Below are 15,898 nucleotides of genomic sequence, written 5' to 3'. Positions count from 1 at the left end.
AATGGCGTTGAGAGTAACAGGGAGAGCTATATAAATTGAAAGGAAAGCAAGCATTGGATATTATTAAAGGGAAAATTGGCTACGCCTCTTTTTTTGTTGTTAGTCTACGCGTGTGTCTGTGCCTGATCTGGTGTGCTGGTTGCTGTTGTTTCTTTTTCTGGTTTCACTTGCATCTCCATTTAACAATATTTCAGATTGTATCTGCCATTGGAACGGTGATGAGTTAATTTTAAAATTGAGCGCATCGCTGACACGTCTCTGTTGTATTGTGTGTGTTTGTTTTGGTTTTTGTTTTCTGGTATTCTTTCTTGGCTCCTTGAAAGCAATTTCTGTTGTACGTTTCGCGTAAATATAGATGAGCTGGTTTATGTATCGTCGTCACCGTAGTCGTAGTCGTCGCATCTGTGAAATAGCTACCATAGCCGTCTGCTGGTCCTGTACATAACGGCTGTTCATGATACTCGGTCTCGTTATTGTTGTTCCGTGAGATACCGCGAACCGTGGTTGTTTGTAGCTGAGTGTTAAGTGTATATGTGTGTGTGCCTGTATGAATTTGTCGTTGTTGTTGTTGGTTGACGACTATCTATCTGTGTGGTGTTATTATAACGCAAAGGCAACGTAACGTATCTTCCGTTTGGTTCATTGTGGCATTTCATATTAAAAAAAAACGGTAGTGCGAGCAAATTGCTGTAGTGGTGGTGGTGCTAGTTCTGTGTGTATGTGTGTTCGAGTGTTTGTTGGGAATGATACTCGCTGCTCAATATGGAATAAGCTGCTATACATAACAACATTACAATACTCTACCTACTGCTAGCTATAACCGGCAGCTGAATTAGTGACAGCAGCAGTAGCACCGCATCAACATTTATCCATTGGAGGTTCAGTGAAGAGTTTGCCACTAGTGAAATTGGCGACGGCGTATAACAAATAATAAAAATAATAACAATAAGAAAAAGAAAAAAAGTGGATTTATATTCAAAAAAGAAAATATTGTGTTTTTTCTGTGGGTTGACTACTTGATTGGATGATATACCCCACCTCATCGCATACAAAATTCTCCATATAGATTTCAAAGAAGTGGAAGAAAAAAAAACCTATATATCAGTTTCGCTTGGTACTGCTCATTGGTTGGTAGTTAGCCACTTGAAGCTAGTTTGTGATTATATACGGTGCAATAAAGAAATCACAGCGCGCAGTAAAATTTTTTTAATACCGAACGTGGAACGCGGCGGACCAAATTTAGTTTGAACTTCCAAATGGTATTAATGGTGTAGCATTGCCATAAGGAGTTGTAAAACGAAATAATGAAAAAAACCTTAATGAGTGATGCAAACAAAAATGGTATTCCCATGAAATAAATCCCCAAGTCATAAATAATGATCAAAAGAAAAACCAGTTCTAAGGCATGTGGACAAAGCTTATGTAACCAATTAAGTCCATAAAAAGCAAGTGTGCAGAATATTAAAAAAAATTAAACAAATTCTAAAAAGTAGACCTCGTTAAAAAATTAAAATTCTTGTGAAGTGTAATCGTAACCCAAACTATTTTTTTTCTAATTAATTTGTGTTCTAAAAAAAAAACAAAAACTCGCATCGAAATTATTTGTATTATTTTTTGTGTTCTCCACAAAAAACGCCACCAAAATTATTAACATCATTGCTGCAAGTATAGTATGCAAAGTTGTTCACAGTGGATTCAACGAATAAAATGGCCGTTGGACCGACGGAGGGTAAACAACCTCAACCTCCACAAGAGAATTTCTCACCAGCACCTGCCACCGTACCCGTCGTTGTTCCGGCCCATCAAATCATAGCACCCAGCCCCATCTTGGCCATACCGACACTTGCCTTTTCTGCTGCCCAAGTTGAGATCGTCTGTAAAACACTGGAAGATTCCGGCGATATAGAACGTTTGGCCAGATTTCTCTGGAGTTTACCGGTGGCACTGCCCAATATGCATGAAATCTTGAATTGTGAAGCGGTATTGAGGGCGCGAGCTGTGGTGGCATATCATGTGGGAAATTTCAGGTAAGAAAGCACTACATATTAGAAATGTAAAATATGGTTGTGAAGCAAAATTTTTTGGGAATCGGAATTTATAGAATATATCAAAGTTTTTTCAGATCAACTTAGAATTTTTTTAATATGATACTGGGAGATATTTTAAGAGCTTCTTCTGTAGTTAATTTGTGTTTATATCCCCATTTCGAACAACAAAACTTTATAGATTTTGAAAACAATTTCATATGAGCTATATACATATTACTACGATATTATACCGTCGCAAATTTATTTTTTTAAACCAATTTGCGCGATAACGATAACCAATTTGTGCGATAATCCAGTACCAGAAGCTCGACTCGGTTAAAGTAGCTCGTCGATGCCGTTTTATGATGAATAAAACTACGCCTATATTCAAATTCAGATTTTGATTTCAAAGGACATGAACTAGTATATAGGCCGCTACCTACATATATTTATATATGCAAAGGATGAACAAGTTTTAATAAAATCTTTGTATCGGCAGTAAACGGGATCATGTACCGTGAGCAGATATATTTTTTTTATTTATTTTACTTCGTCATTTGAAATTGGAAAGTTTGGCTTTTTAGGATAAATGTACTTAGTACGGTTTGGTGTACGAACCAGTGAGCGGATCAGTATAGTCGGACGGGGATGACCATATGATACCCTACACAAATATCACTTAGCTCCAAGTTTCTGCGGATTTATTTTCCGAGTCTAAGTAATATTTCGTGTTATTTGCACTCTCTTTACCGATTAGAGTTCAACAGCTCATCTGATGCATTATTTCCAAATAATGTTTCCCAGAGTAAAAGTTGTACCAAAATATTCAATTTTTTTTTTTTCATTTTCAACAAAAGAATTTTGTTTCATATGTCCCGATAAATATTGACTTAGTTGGTCAGATCCCCTTTCACGTGGAAAAATTGTGACGTCCGGCTAATAATAAATTGTTAAATTGTTGATCTATTTCATCCCATAATTATCATTACCGAAAAAATAGCGGTCGACTTTAACCATAATCGGACCCTTATGTAAAAATTCATAGCGATCTACGCGACATTTCCGCTCAATAGTGTGGTAACAATATGAGTATAGGTAGACTCCTGTAATTATTAACATATAACTTCCACATCCGAGTACATACAACAATATATGAGGTTGGGGAAAAAGAAATCCACATTTTATATATATAAACTGTAGGACTTTATTTTTACATACTTTGGAATGTCCGATTTGTGTCAAATATGCACCGATTTGTTTCTATTTTAAACGTAACTTCATAATGCCTCTCTCATAGAAGTCCTGCAAAAAACTCTAGTCATCGATTTTCACAATCTTCCCTATATACCAATTTTTTTATCATTAAAAAATTTTGCAATGCAAGAAAAAATATGATAATCGCTTGGCACCAAGCGTCCGGACTGTACGACGGAAGCATTAAAACTTCCCAACTAAGCTGCCAAAGTTTCTGGCGAGTAACTGTAGATGTGTGTGGCCTAGTGTCAAACGGTCCAGTTATTGACAGTAGAGATCAGAATTTAGCGTTTGTCCATATGAAAGCAATTTATAATGCACAGCAGAACCTTCCTGGCCGTTAGTCCTGGTTTGGCCACCGTTTGAGGACCTTTACTGCTCTTTGACCACGATCGTTTTCGCACAGGGTTATCGTATGTGATCCATTTTTCATCTCCAGTAACCATCTGTTTAATGAATGGGTATATCTCATTCTGTTTGACCAAGGCTTCGCAGATGGAAATTCGATCCATCCTATTTTTTTCTGTTAATTGGTGTGGGACCCAAACATCGATCATTTCTCTGATTTTATCGACATTTTCGACGACCGGCCTAATGGATTTCTTTTTCCCAAACTAATAATTGCTACCTATTTTAAGGTCAACCACTCCTTTTGGATATGCTGTCAACATCTCCGTTTTATGTTTTTCAGGATTAGATATATCCCCCATAGAATGCAAATTTTGCAATTTTTCACATAAAAGTCAGGGTCCTTTGACCCGCTAAATATTGAACGATTTGTATCAAAACGGTATGCTTATTCTTTGACCAGATTCTCTTTATCAAATAAAATTTTGTGAAGTTCGGGTCATAATTGCGGTCTGTGGAGCGCAATTATGATCCATTTCATCCACCAAATATTCGCCGATCAGAACCGGCCGGACGCTAAATTTCGTGAAGATTGATTCATACCGGTGGTCTGTATGGTGTTTACAAATTATAAGGAATAGACAAAGGGAAGGACACACATGTCTGGATCGAATCAGCTAGTCGAAATATGACGATCGGTACACTAAAAGATAGATATAGGACCAATATTTCATTCAACATAATTGTCAGCGTATTATAGCTTCCAAGAATGCCCCTGTTAATAAAAATTCCCTATAACTCTTGATAACCGATTTATTGCATTTACATAACGTGGTGGAAAGAACTTTAAGGGACCACCCACCCCCCCTTCTCGAGGTTTTTTTTTTTGATTTAATTCGAGTCTACACTAATTTAAGAATGTCCCTACAAAATTTCAAGTGAAAATCTCTAGAACTCTTGAAGATATAGCCGATTTATTGTGTCAGCATCATGTGACGTCTAAAGGGCTTCTCAAACATTAAACGCGTTTTTTCTCTTTTGTGAATGGCGGGCACGATAACTCAAAAACTAATAACCCAATCGATTCCAATTTTTTACACGTTTCTCTGTTGGTGTACTGCTATCGTATGAACTAGGATAATGCCAATCGGTGAAGATCTTCCTTATTTTTTAACATGGTTTTTGGTAAAAAAAATCGGCGATTTTCCAAAAATATATTTTCAAATGTCCGCCATTTTGTTAATTTTAGAGCGAAGTTAATAATCCTAGTTCATACGAGAGCAAGACATGTACTCTTTCTAACACCGTTGGAATTTTCGGATTCCGATGTTCCAGTGAGGAGTTATCATGCCCGCCATCAAAAATAAGGAATTTTCTTTAATTACAAAAAAACAACAACAAAACAATAACAAATATTTTTTGTAAATTATTTTTCTTCTCTTTTAAATCTTCAAATATATATATGTGCTATGTTACAAACCTTAACAAGCATTGGTATTGATTTACCAGCCCATTGAAAATCTTGAAAAATTAAAATCGAGAATGGGTGGGGTTCCCTTAAACGCGTTTTTCTCAAAATAGTATTTTTACGAATGGCGAACACGATAACTCAAAAGCTAATAATCCAATCCATTCTAAATTTTAACGTGTTATTCTATACATACATAGCTATCGTATGAATTAGAATTAATGTAATAGGTCATCGATTTTTATACCCTACACAACTATGTTGTCAGGGTATTATAGCTTTTTGCAGCCCCAAAAGTTTGTAACGCCGCGAAATATTGGTCCTAGACCCACCTTTAAGTATACCAATCGTCATATCTCGACTAGCTGAGTCGATCTAGACATGTGTGTCCGTCCGTCCGTCTGTCCATTATAATTTGTAAACACGATACAAGCCACAGTTGTGGACAAATCTTCACGAAATTTTGCATGTAGGATGGGTTCTGGCCAATGAAGACCCCTATTGTTTTTGGGAAAGATCGGTTAATATTTAGGGGATGAAATGGACCAAATACTAAATGTTTGTCGGTTTTTCTGGTCGCTCCACAGGCCGCAATAATAACCCGAACATCGTGAAATTTTGCATGGAGAAGGGGATCGGGCCAAAGAATAAGCATACCTGTTTTGATAAAGATCGGTCAATATTTAGTGGGTCAAATGGACCCTGACTTTTGTGTGAAAATGACAAAATTTGTATTCAATAGCGTATATATTTACCCCTGAAGGACACAGACCCGAGAAGTTGATATTATATCCAAGAGGTGTGGTTGACCTTTAAATTAATGCCAATTATATTGTTGTATGTGCAGGTATCTCCGTATTCGTTTATTATTTAGTAACCCATTATCACTCTAGAGAGCAGAACTATAACGCTGATCGCTTTGAAATGCTACATGAGGTTCCAATTATGGTCAAGGACAACGCCTATAATATTTGGTGATGATCAGATAATAATTTTGGAGTGAAGTTTACCGAAAACTTAATTTTTTGTGTTATTTTCGAGTCGATCTATAGACCACAAATGAAAGCCGAACATCACAACGCAACCCACGGTGAAGGGAATCTGGACAATGGCTGTACTGAATACTCGTAATATTCGGAAAATATGTCAGTGTGAGGAAGAGGTGCTGTTTACCTCTAATCGAGCAAGAGGGTGCAAATATCACGAAATATTGCCCAGGCTCGGAATAAACATCCGCAGAAAATTTGAGTTCAGTGGTAGTTGTGTAGGGTATCGTATGGTCGGCCCGTCCGACTATACTGCTCCGCTCACTGGTTCTTACTTGGTTTTAGTAAAAAGGTAATTTTCCAAAAATCTAATTTCGTAGGTCCGTCGTTTTCTTAATTTTGGTGCGTGTGTTAATAATCCTAGTTCATAGCAGAGCCAGACATGCACTGTTTCGAATGCCGTTGGAATTTTTTGGATTCGGATGTTCCAGCGGTCGGTCACATTTCAGCCCTTTTTCAAACAAAGCCAAATTTGTTATTTATTCTAATTGCAGTGTTTTCTATCAATTCTCATCAATAACTTTGTCCTCTGAAGTATTAGGTTTTGATCAATTTTTGGCCGCGGTCGTATAAATAATTATTATAACAAATATAAAATATTTTTTAAGAGCTAGTTAAATTTTGTTATGCATTTAATCTGAATTTCGGTTATTCCGATCATCACGCATAATCGAGGTAAATCAGTAATTAACATCCTGTGACCACTATTCAGATCATATGCCAACTTCTTAAATGAATACCCCAAAATGCCAATCAATTTCTCCTCCCCCCAGTGACCAAAAGTTTTTCTGCTTCCAAATGATTTTAATTATTTTTTAATCACTTTAAATTAATAAAAAAAGAAAATAAATAACTTAAGAAGCAGAGACATATTCACTTCATTCGAAACTAACCCCGAATGAAATATGATCTTTAAACTCTTTAATGAATCTTTCCTGGTTTTTGGGATCAATTTTATATTAAAAGAGGGGCTAACATTTTTTGTGCATAATGAGAAAACAATAACGAACAATAAAAGGAAGACACTAAACCAAATTAAAATAAATTGACAATACAGAAGAACAAAAAAAATCGTATGAAACCTCCAGAACGATATAATGATATGAATGAGGATGAGCATGACAACGATCGGGAACTTCAACTAAATTAATAAACAAAGTGATTAATTTAGCAATTAACATTATGATGGCAAATACCACTCAAACTGACAATGGTCTCACAATGACAATTGTGGTATTGTGTTTTGCCAGTTAGAAATATAACACCGATTTTAAGAGCTAAAAAATGTGATCTGTTTTCTTTTTTCATGCAAATCATTAGTTTGATATGAGTTTGTGTTATACCAGCAGCCAGTCAGCCATCCACAGAATTTAACTGAGGTACGGAAAGGCTTCCGTTGATTTGTTTTCTAGAAACAGAATAAGATCAGATTTCAGGAAAGGAATTTGTGAAAAAATATATGTACATATATGTATACCCTCCATATGCTTAACAAAAAATAAATTTTATTAAAGAAAATAATAATAAAAAAATCGAAATTCTTCATTAATTTCAATTGAGGTTTTATATTACCCATATTGACTAAATTTGTTTAGCTTGCATGCATACACATTTTCGTACATACGATTGTGTGTTTTAATTTATTTGTTAGCCAATACAAAAATCAAATTTCTTGGAATTGAATCTATTTCCAATTATTTCATAGCATGTTTATTAATTTTTATTAAAAAAAAAAACTTCATAATTGTTTATTTGTTTTCAAGTGCTAATCATGGAATATGTCTCAAACAGAAATGACTTACAAATTGTGATTGATTTTTATTAACCACCCTCACTCAAGTATTTTCTTCCTTCCTCCTCCCCTTGAATTCGTTTTTGATATCCTTGGTCATAAATAAAAAAAGTTGTCGTTATATCTTTAAGATGTATATGTGGGTGGGCTTTTGAGGGTGGTTGATTTTTTTTTTTTGGAATATATTTGGGTATCACGTTGAGTACTTGTTTTTGGGGCATAAATAAAGCCAGGGATATTTTTACAGGGATATTTTACAGGAAGGCCCCAAAATACATTGTTTAATTGTTGGAAAATTTATTTTTGAAAAAGTTGTTTTTCAAGAAATTATACATTTACTAGCGGGCCCGGCAAACGTTGTCTTGTCTAGCAATATAGTTGATGTATAATTTTCGTCATTTTAGGTTGGTTTTTATACCCTCCACAGATGTAATACCTTGGTATTTGTCTGAACACACTGAAAATAACATTCGTGGAAAATAAATTAAAATTAAAAACATTTAAATGCACACATAAGATTGACTTCTGGATTTAATTACATTTTACCCAATATATTTATAACACTTCCATTCCCAACATTAAATTAGCTTTTTATCCCTACACGATTTAATATAGAACTTTGAAATTTGCACATACATTATATACATACATACATTTCTACTACTCATAAGATATTGGGTATTGAAATGTTGCATTTTCGTTCACTTTTTAGGGTAGCCCCCAATATTGAACAGAATTACTTCTAATTTAATAATAAGGATAGTACTACTAATACTTCCTAATTCAAATTATCAATATTCGCCCAAGTCTCCAAATATCGCCTATATAATAGTACTCCACATTTTCGATGCTATGGGGGATTTGGGCACGTTTTTAAATATGATCGGCTGAAATTTGGCATATATCCATTCCCATTGAAGTAAGTGTAATGTATCATTCCGGGATATTGAATGGTAAAACACATGTCTGCGGAAACATTTTTATTTAGGACCAAGATTTAATATAGCTCCATTTGCGTATTGTGAAGACGTTGGCCGAATTGGGTTGGCCTAACGTATTAAAAAGATGCCATACATATTTCCCGTTTAATTATCGGCATGTCTGTAATTTTGAACATTATTTTTTCAGAGCATGGACAACTTACTACCACATAATGCTGAAACATTGTCCACACTGATTTAGGGAATCTTAAAAGTGCGAAGTGTTGTGTTTATAATTTCAAAGATATTTACCAACGATTAGGAGAAGATTTGATATTTCTCGTGACACTGCAACATTTTAGGTACTTTAAGGGAACCCCCCCATTTTCCATTTTAATTTTTCAAGATTTTCAATGGGCTGGTAAATCAATACAAATGCTTGTTAAGGTTTGTAACTTTGCACATATATATTTGAAGATTTAAAAGAGAAGAAAAATAATTTACAAAAAATTTTGTTATTGTTTTGTTGTTGTTTTTTGTAATTAAAGAAAAGTCCTTATTTTTTATGGCGGGCATGATAACTCCTCACTGGAACATCGGAATCCGACAATTCCAACGGTGTTAGAAAGAGTACATGTCTGGCTCTCGTATGAACTAGGATTATTGACTTCGCTTTAAAATTAACAAAATGGTGGACCTTTGAAAAAATATTTTTGGAAAATCGCCGATTTTTTTTACCAAAAACCAAGTTAAAAAATATTGGCTTTATCCTAGTTCATACGAGAGCTATACAATCCCAGAGAAACGTTGCAAAATTTGGAACCGATTGGATTATTAGTTTTTGAGTTATTGTGCCCGCCATTCGCAAAACAATGTTTAGAGAAAACCGCGTTTAAAGTTTGAGAAGCCCTTCAGCCGTCACTTGATGCTGACCCAATAAATCGGCTATATCTTCAAAAGTTATTAAGATTTTCAGTTGAAATTTTGCAGAGACATTCTTTAGTCAGTGTAGATTCGAATTATATCAACAAAAATGTTGACCCCGAGAATGGGGGGGGGGTCCCCTTAAGGATCAACATGTCGCTATTATTATTATTTTCAAGAAAATATTCTAGGGCATGGATCTTAGAATCAGAACTCTATTCCGACTGTCTTCTGATTTTCATACTTGCATTTGTCCCAAAATTTATGTGGATTTTATAGTAATTCTTGTATTCTCACAAACAAAAAAAAAAAAAAGATTTTCACGAAACCTAACACACATCATTCCACACCTAATCGAGAACACTATGTCAAATTTCGTGCAAATCGAAAGAAATATATAGGGACTTTGGTACACCATTTATATAAAATCGGACGAAACTGTATATGGGAGCTATATCTAAATCCTGCAATTTGTTTACAATTTAACATGGACAAACAGACGGACGGACGGAATTGCATAGTCTATCTCGTTTCCATTTTCCAGTTACAAACATATGCACAAAGACATAATTCACCATACCACAGTATGGTGAAGGGTATAATTAATACCACTTTCAAATATTTTTGGAGCAAATCAAAACCAAAACATTAAATATCTCAATATAGGAAAAAATGGATTTAAAAGACTTAAATACTGACTACATTTTTTTGCCCGCTAAAGTTCGAATGAATTTTTTTTTCAGTACCTAAAGTTATTGCAATCAAAGTCAATTTATTTTACAAAAAAGCATATAACTGAAATTATTTCAATTTTGTTTTTCATTAAAAAAAAAACAATCAATTAATCTGGTTGAGGATAATGCCAATACTATTTTTTCCACAATGGTTTTGAAAACCAAATATAGACTAATAGTACGTTTACATTTAACCGGATTTCGTTAACCCAGTGGGTTTCAATTTTCAATTCCTTTGCACATATGTCAAATAAATCCTCACAAAGTAGATTAACCCGGTAAAAAGTTCTAATGTATATGCCGTTTAAGGATGATCGATGCTCATTTATGCTCATTGTATTTAAAATTCTGCCTTAAGACGTATTTTATAAAATCTAGAAATCTTAGCTAATTTGAAGCAAATAGGATAAGTTCATTTCATTAATTACATTATTTTATGGTGATTACAAACTAAAAATCTGTTGAAAACAGTTATGTTATGGCTTTTAAAGAAATCAAATCATTTAATTGGCCATATGTTAACAAATCTGAGATTTTTACACCCTTTTCGAAATAAAAATAAAACAACCCTTCTTTTTCGTATCTTATTGTTAAGCAATAATAAGCTTTATTATATTTCCAAAAAAACCTAATTATATAATATGAACATTCTTTCTTCCTCCTTCTGTTTTTTCGTAACGCAGGGAACTTTATGCAATAATTGAAAATCATAAATTTACAAAAGCTTCATATGGAAAATTGCAGGCAATGTGGCTGGAAGCCCATTATATTGAAGCGGAAAAATTGCGGGGACGATCACTGGGTAAGTAAATAATTTAAAAAATTTAAATCTTCGTATAAATTTGCTATTTTGTAAATATAATAATATACAAACAAACCAAACAATATAAACTAATAAACAACTTAAATTACTGAAAAGAAACCCCATTTGTTTTAAAAAGGTCAGGATCTTTATAAAAATAAAATTAAAAAATTGCGTATTTTAAAATATTCAATATTTCCCAATTTGCAAAAAAAAAAAAAAAAAAACGAAACAGTAATTAATAAAGTAAGGAAAAAAGTATAGCATATGTAATTCAGAATTTTTTGAATGGTCCCATTTATATCTTCTGTCTATTTATATCTTCTGTCTTCAGTTACTGACTTTTTTCCACTAAACAATATCTGATTTATTTTATAGATTGATATTTTCATATGTTTGTGTATTTTAGTATCAATTTAAAAAAATTGCTTGTATAATTAAAATACAAAATTTAAAATTTTCTTCTGCTTCCAGGTCCCGTAGACAAATATCGTGTTAGAAAAAAATTCCCCCTACCGCCGACCATCTGGGATGGTGAACAAAAAACACATTGTTTTAAAGAACGCACACGAAGTTTACTGCGTGAATGGTACCTTCAGGATCCCTATCCGAATCCAACGAAAAAACGTGAATTAGCCAAAGCGACCGGCCTTAATCCCACCCAGGTGGGGAATTGGTTTAAAAATCGTCGTCAGCGTGATAGAGCGGCGGCAGCAAAAAATCGGTAAGTTTTCAGTGCAACAAATTTTAAATTAAATAAAATAACAGAAAAAAAGGTTGTGAAATGTCAAACTGAAATCAAACCAACGAATAGCGATTGCTAGTATTTTTGTCGATTCTGACGGCTCCTGAAGTTTTAAAATGTCAACGAATCGAGTTCAAAAAAAAAAAAAAAAAATATTCTAAGGTATTTTTCGTATAAAAAATCAGACCACAGTTCTGCGGTTCTGTCATAATGTCTAAGGTATTCGTTTTCTATAGAAATAACGGACTTCAATTATAGTATTTTTTTATAGAAAAAAAATCAGACCTCAGTTCTGAAGAATTTTTCCTATAGAAAACCAGTGAGCGGAGCAGTATAGTCGGACGGGGCCGACCATATGATACCCTATACAACTTACACGAAAATCTAACTTTCTGCGGTGTAGTTCTGAGCTTGGGCAATATTTCGCGATATTTGCATCCTCTTGATCGACTAGAGGTCAACAAATATTACTAATATTCAGTACAGCTCTTCTAATTGCTTGTCCAGATTCCCTTCTCCGTGGGTTCACCGTGATGTTCGGCTTTAAATTGTGGTCTATAGATCGACTCGAAAATAACACAAAAAACTAAGTTTACGGTCCACTTCATTCCAAAATTATTATCTAATCATCACCGAAAATTATAGGCGTTGTCCTGACCATAACTGGAACCTCATGGAACATTTCAAAGCGAGCAGCGCTATAGTTCCGCTCTCTAGAGTTATAAATAATATACGAATGTGGAGATACCTGTAAATATTTAGATGTAACTCCCACATCCGAGCACATACAACAATATAATTGGTATTAATTTAAAGGTCAACCACTCCTCTTTGATACACTATCAACTTGTCGGATCTATATCTTTCAGGGGAAAATATATACGTTATATAATAAAAATTTTGTAATTTTTCACACAAAAGTCTGGGTCCATTTGGTCCGCTAAATATTGACCGATGTTTATCAAAACAGGCATGTTATTCTTTAACCCGATCCGGTTCTCCATGTACAATTTCGCGATGTTCGGGCCATAATTGCGGCCTCTGGAGCGACCAGAAAATCAGACAAAAATAATGTTTTTGTTCCATTTCAGCCCCTAAATATTAACCGATCTTTACCACAAACAATAGGGGTCTTCATTGGCCAGAACCCATCCAACATGCAAAATTTCGTGAACATTGGTCCATAACTGTGGCCTGTATCGTGTTTACAAATTATAATGGACAGACGAACGGACACACATGTCTACATCGACTCAGCTAGTCGAGATATGACGATCGGTATATTTGAAGTTGGGTCTAGGACCAATACTTCGCGGCATTACAAACTTATGGGACTGCACAAAGTTATAATACCCTGACAACATAGTTGTGTAGGGCATAAATATTCTGAGGTATTTTTCGTATAAAAAGTCAGACCACAGTTCTTCGGTATTTTTTCTCTAGAAAAAAATCTGACATCATTTCTAAGGTATTTGTTTTCTATAGAAAAAACGGACTTCATTTTTAAGTATTTTTTTTATAGACCTCAGTTCTGACGAAATTTTTCCTATAGAATAAAATCAGACCTCACTTCTGAAGAATAATTTCTATAGAAAAAAACATGGACCTCATTCCTGAGGCATATTTGTTCTACAGACATCTGTTCATCTGAGGTATTTTTTTTTAAATAGAAAAAAATCAGATCTCAGCATACTCAGACAATTTTTTTCTATAGAATAAATTAGGTCTTAGTTATCTGGAGCATTTTTCTATAGAAAATTCAGACTTCAGTACATTTGAGGTACTTTTTCTATAGAAAAAAAATCAGATCTCAGTTGTCAGAGGAATGTTTTTCTACAGAAAAAAATATATCTCAGTTATTTGAGGATTCTTTTAATAGAAAAATTCGGACCTCAGTTCATCTGATGTATTTTAAGAATCAGAACTCAGTTATCTGAGGAATTTTTTCAATAGCAAAATTCGGACCTCAGTTCATCTGATGTATTTTCAGAATCAAACCTTTCAAAATCAGACCTCGATTCATCTGAAACCTCTGTTCATCTGATTTATTTTTTTATATAAAAAATCAAGTCTCTGTTCTGAAGCTTTTTCTTCCTCAATTTTGAGGTATTTTTTTTTTTAAAGAACAGGAACAAAAAAAAAAATCATCTGAGGTATCTTTTTCTCTAAAAAAGGCATTTTAATTTTCTATTAAAAATCAGATCACCGTATTGGTTTTCTTGTACTGAAAATTTTTGAGGAACTTTTTTCTATAAAAAATCAGACCTCAGTTATCTGGGGATTTTTTTTTACAGAAAAAAAACACACATCAGTTCATCTGAGTTTTTTTAGAGAAACAATCTTCAGCTAACTATAAAAAATAATCACACCTCAATTCTGAGGTATTTTTTTCTATACGAAAATATCTGACCTTAGTTATCTGAGATAAAAAAATAAATAAAAAAATCTGACATTAGTTATCTCACCTCGGGTCTGAGCCATTTGTTTTCTTTAGAAAAAATCAGACCTCAGTTATCTGCGACTTTTTTCTATAAAAAAACTGACATCAGTTCATCTGAGAAATTTTTTTCTGAAGCAAAAAACCTCCAGACCTCCGTAAATTGAGAGCCGATTTCTGATGTTTTTCCAACCTCAGTCTGAGTAATTTTCTTCTATAGAAAAAAATGTATTTTCTTAGTTCTCTTTTCTCTTATGCAACATTTTTTCCATTTACACAAATCGTACCCACCTAACTAATTTCAATGGAATTTTCATGGAAAATGTATATCATACCGCTTAGCGATTAATTAACTGCATACGTTATGGCCATTTAACCCACATCATTGTCGGTTGTTTTGCACGATTTGCGTTTATGATCTCGGATTCCGACAGAAATAAAAAAAACTGAACAAGTGTTTCTATATGTGGTCCCCCCATATCTTCATACCTCAAATCGACAAAGTTAAAACCACAATAAAGTTTGTTAGGAATTGTGTGTGGTTTGAAGCTGTGATGTTGTTGCAGTTGTTTCACATTACCCCCAAACAACAACAACAAAAACAATATCATCATATTTTTTTGTTTTTGTTCACATGTGATACACTTATGATGGATGGATTGATTGTTGGTCGGCCGGTCGGTCTGCCGGATGGTTGGCTCGTTGGGTGAATGTATCCCATATGATAAAGCCGACAACGTTGGTGGCTGCAGTGACGGCGGCAGCCGCCATGCATGTTGTACGTTGATGTTGTTGTTGTTACTTTACTATTATTTTCTTTTCTTAATAACCAACACTCATTTCAAGTGGACACAAAAAACACCATAGTGGACAGACATTTGTCCACCCTTCCCCCTTTTTCGACTGGGTATTTATACTTCGCTACGGCGTTGTTTTTGTAACCGGATATCATTAACTTGTAGGTAAACTGATACCTTTAGCTAAGTCATTACAACCTCTAAATCAAGTCAAAACGTTTTAAAACATTTGCATTTTGCTTCCACCGGCCTGACACTTTCCGCTCCCCGATTTTGTTCTCTGCAGAAACATTTCTTCGGCTCTGAGACATTTCCAAGATCTGGTCTATGCACTTCAATGTGTCAGCTCCCTGTTCCGCCTCTTACCATGACACGTTTTATCGACGTCGTCATCGTTTCATTTCGCCTGGTTCGTTCCATCGATCGCCACCACATCTATCTCTACTTAAGTTTTTGAAATCGTACGACATGCCGCCTTGTCGCTGCTGTGATGTGGTGGCAAAGTCGTCTTCCCATCCGTCCGACCTCGGATGTCCATCGGCTGCTGTTACTGTGATATCTTTTCAAGCTTTTCCGTTTCATTGATCTCAGGCCGCCGTTCACT

General features: G+C 34.4%; 1 protein-coding gene across 1 annotated transcript in view; it reads left to right on the top strand.

Moving 5' to 3' along the window:
* Positions 1-1,636: 1,636 nt before the first annotated feature.
* The window catches only part of LOC133336779 (protein Optix), a 40,329-nt gene continuing 26,067 nt past the window's right edge, over positions 1,637-15,898 (top strand). Inside the window, exons 1-3 of the mRNA XM_061545060.1 lie at positions 1,637-2,027; positions 11,197-11,315; positions 11,790-12,039. Of these exons, the coding sequence (XP_061401044.1) occupies positions 1,708-2,027; positions 11,197-11,315; positions 11,790-12,039 (689 nt within the window). The 5' untranslated portion in view covers positions 1,637-1,707. The remainder of the gene's footprint in view (positions 2,028-11,196; positions 11,316-11,789; positions 12,040-15,898) is intronic.

Source organism: Musca vetustissima, unplaced genomic scaffold, assembly GCF_032173495.1.
Source record: "Musca vetustissima isolate MV318-11 ecotype Yass unplaced genomic scaffold, APGP_CSIRO_Mvet_v1 utg8848, whole genome shotgun sequence".
In the NCBI taxonomy this organism is placed as follows: Eukaryota; Metazoa; Arthropoda; class Insecta; order Diptera; family Muscidae; genus Musca; species Musca vetustissima.
This window is presented reverse-complemented; position numbering and strand designations above follow the sequence as displayed.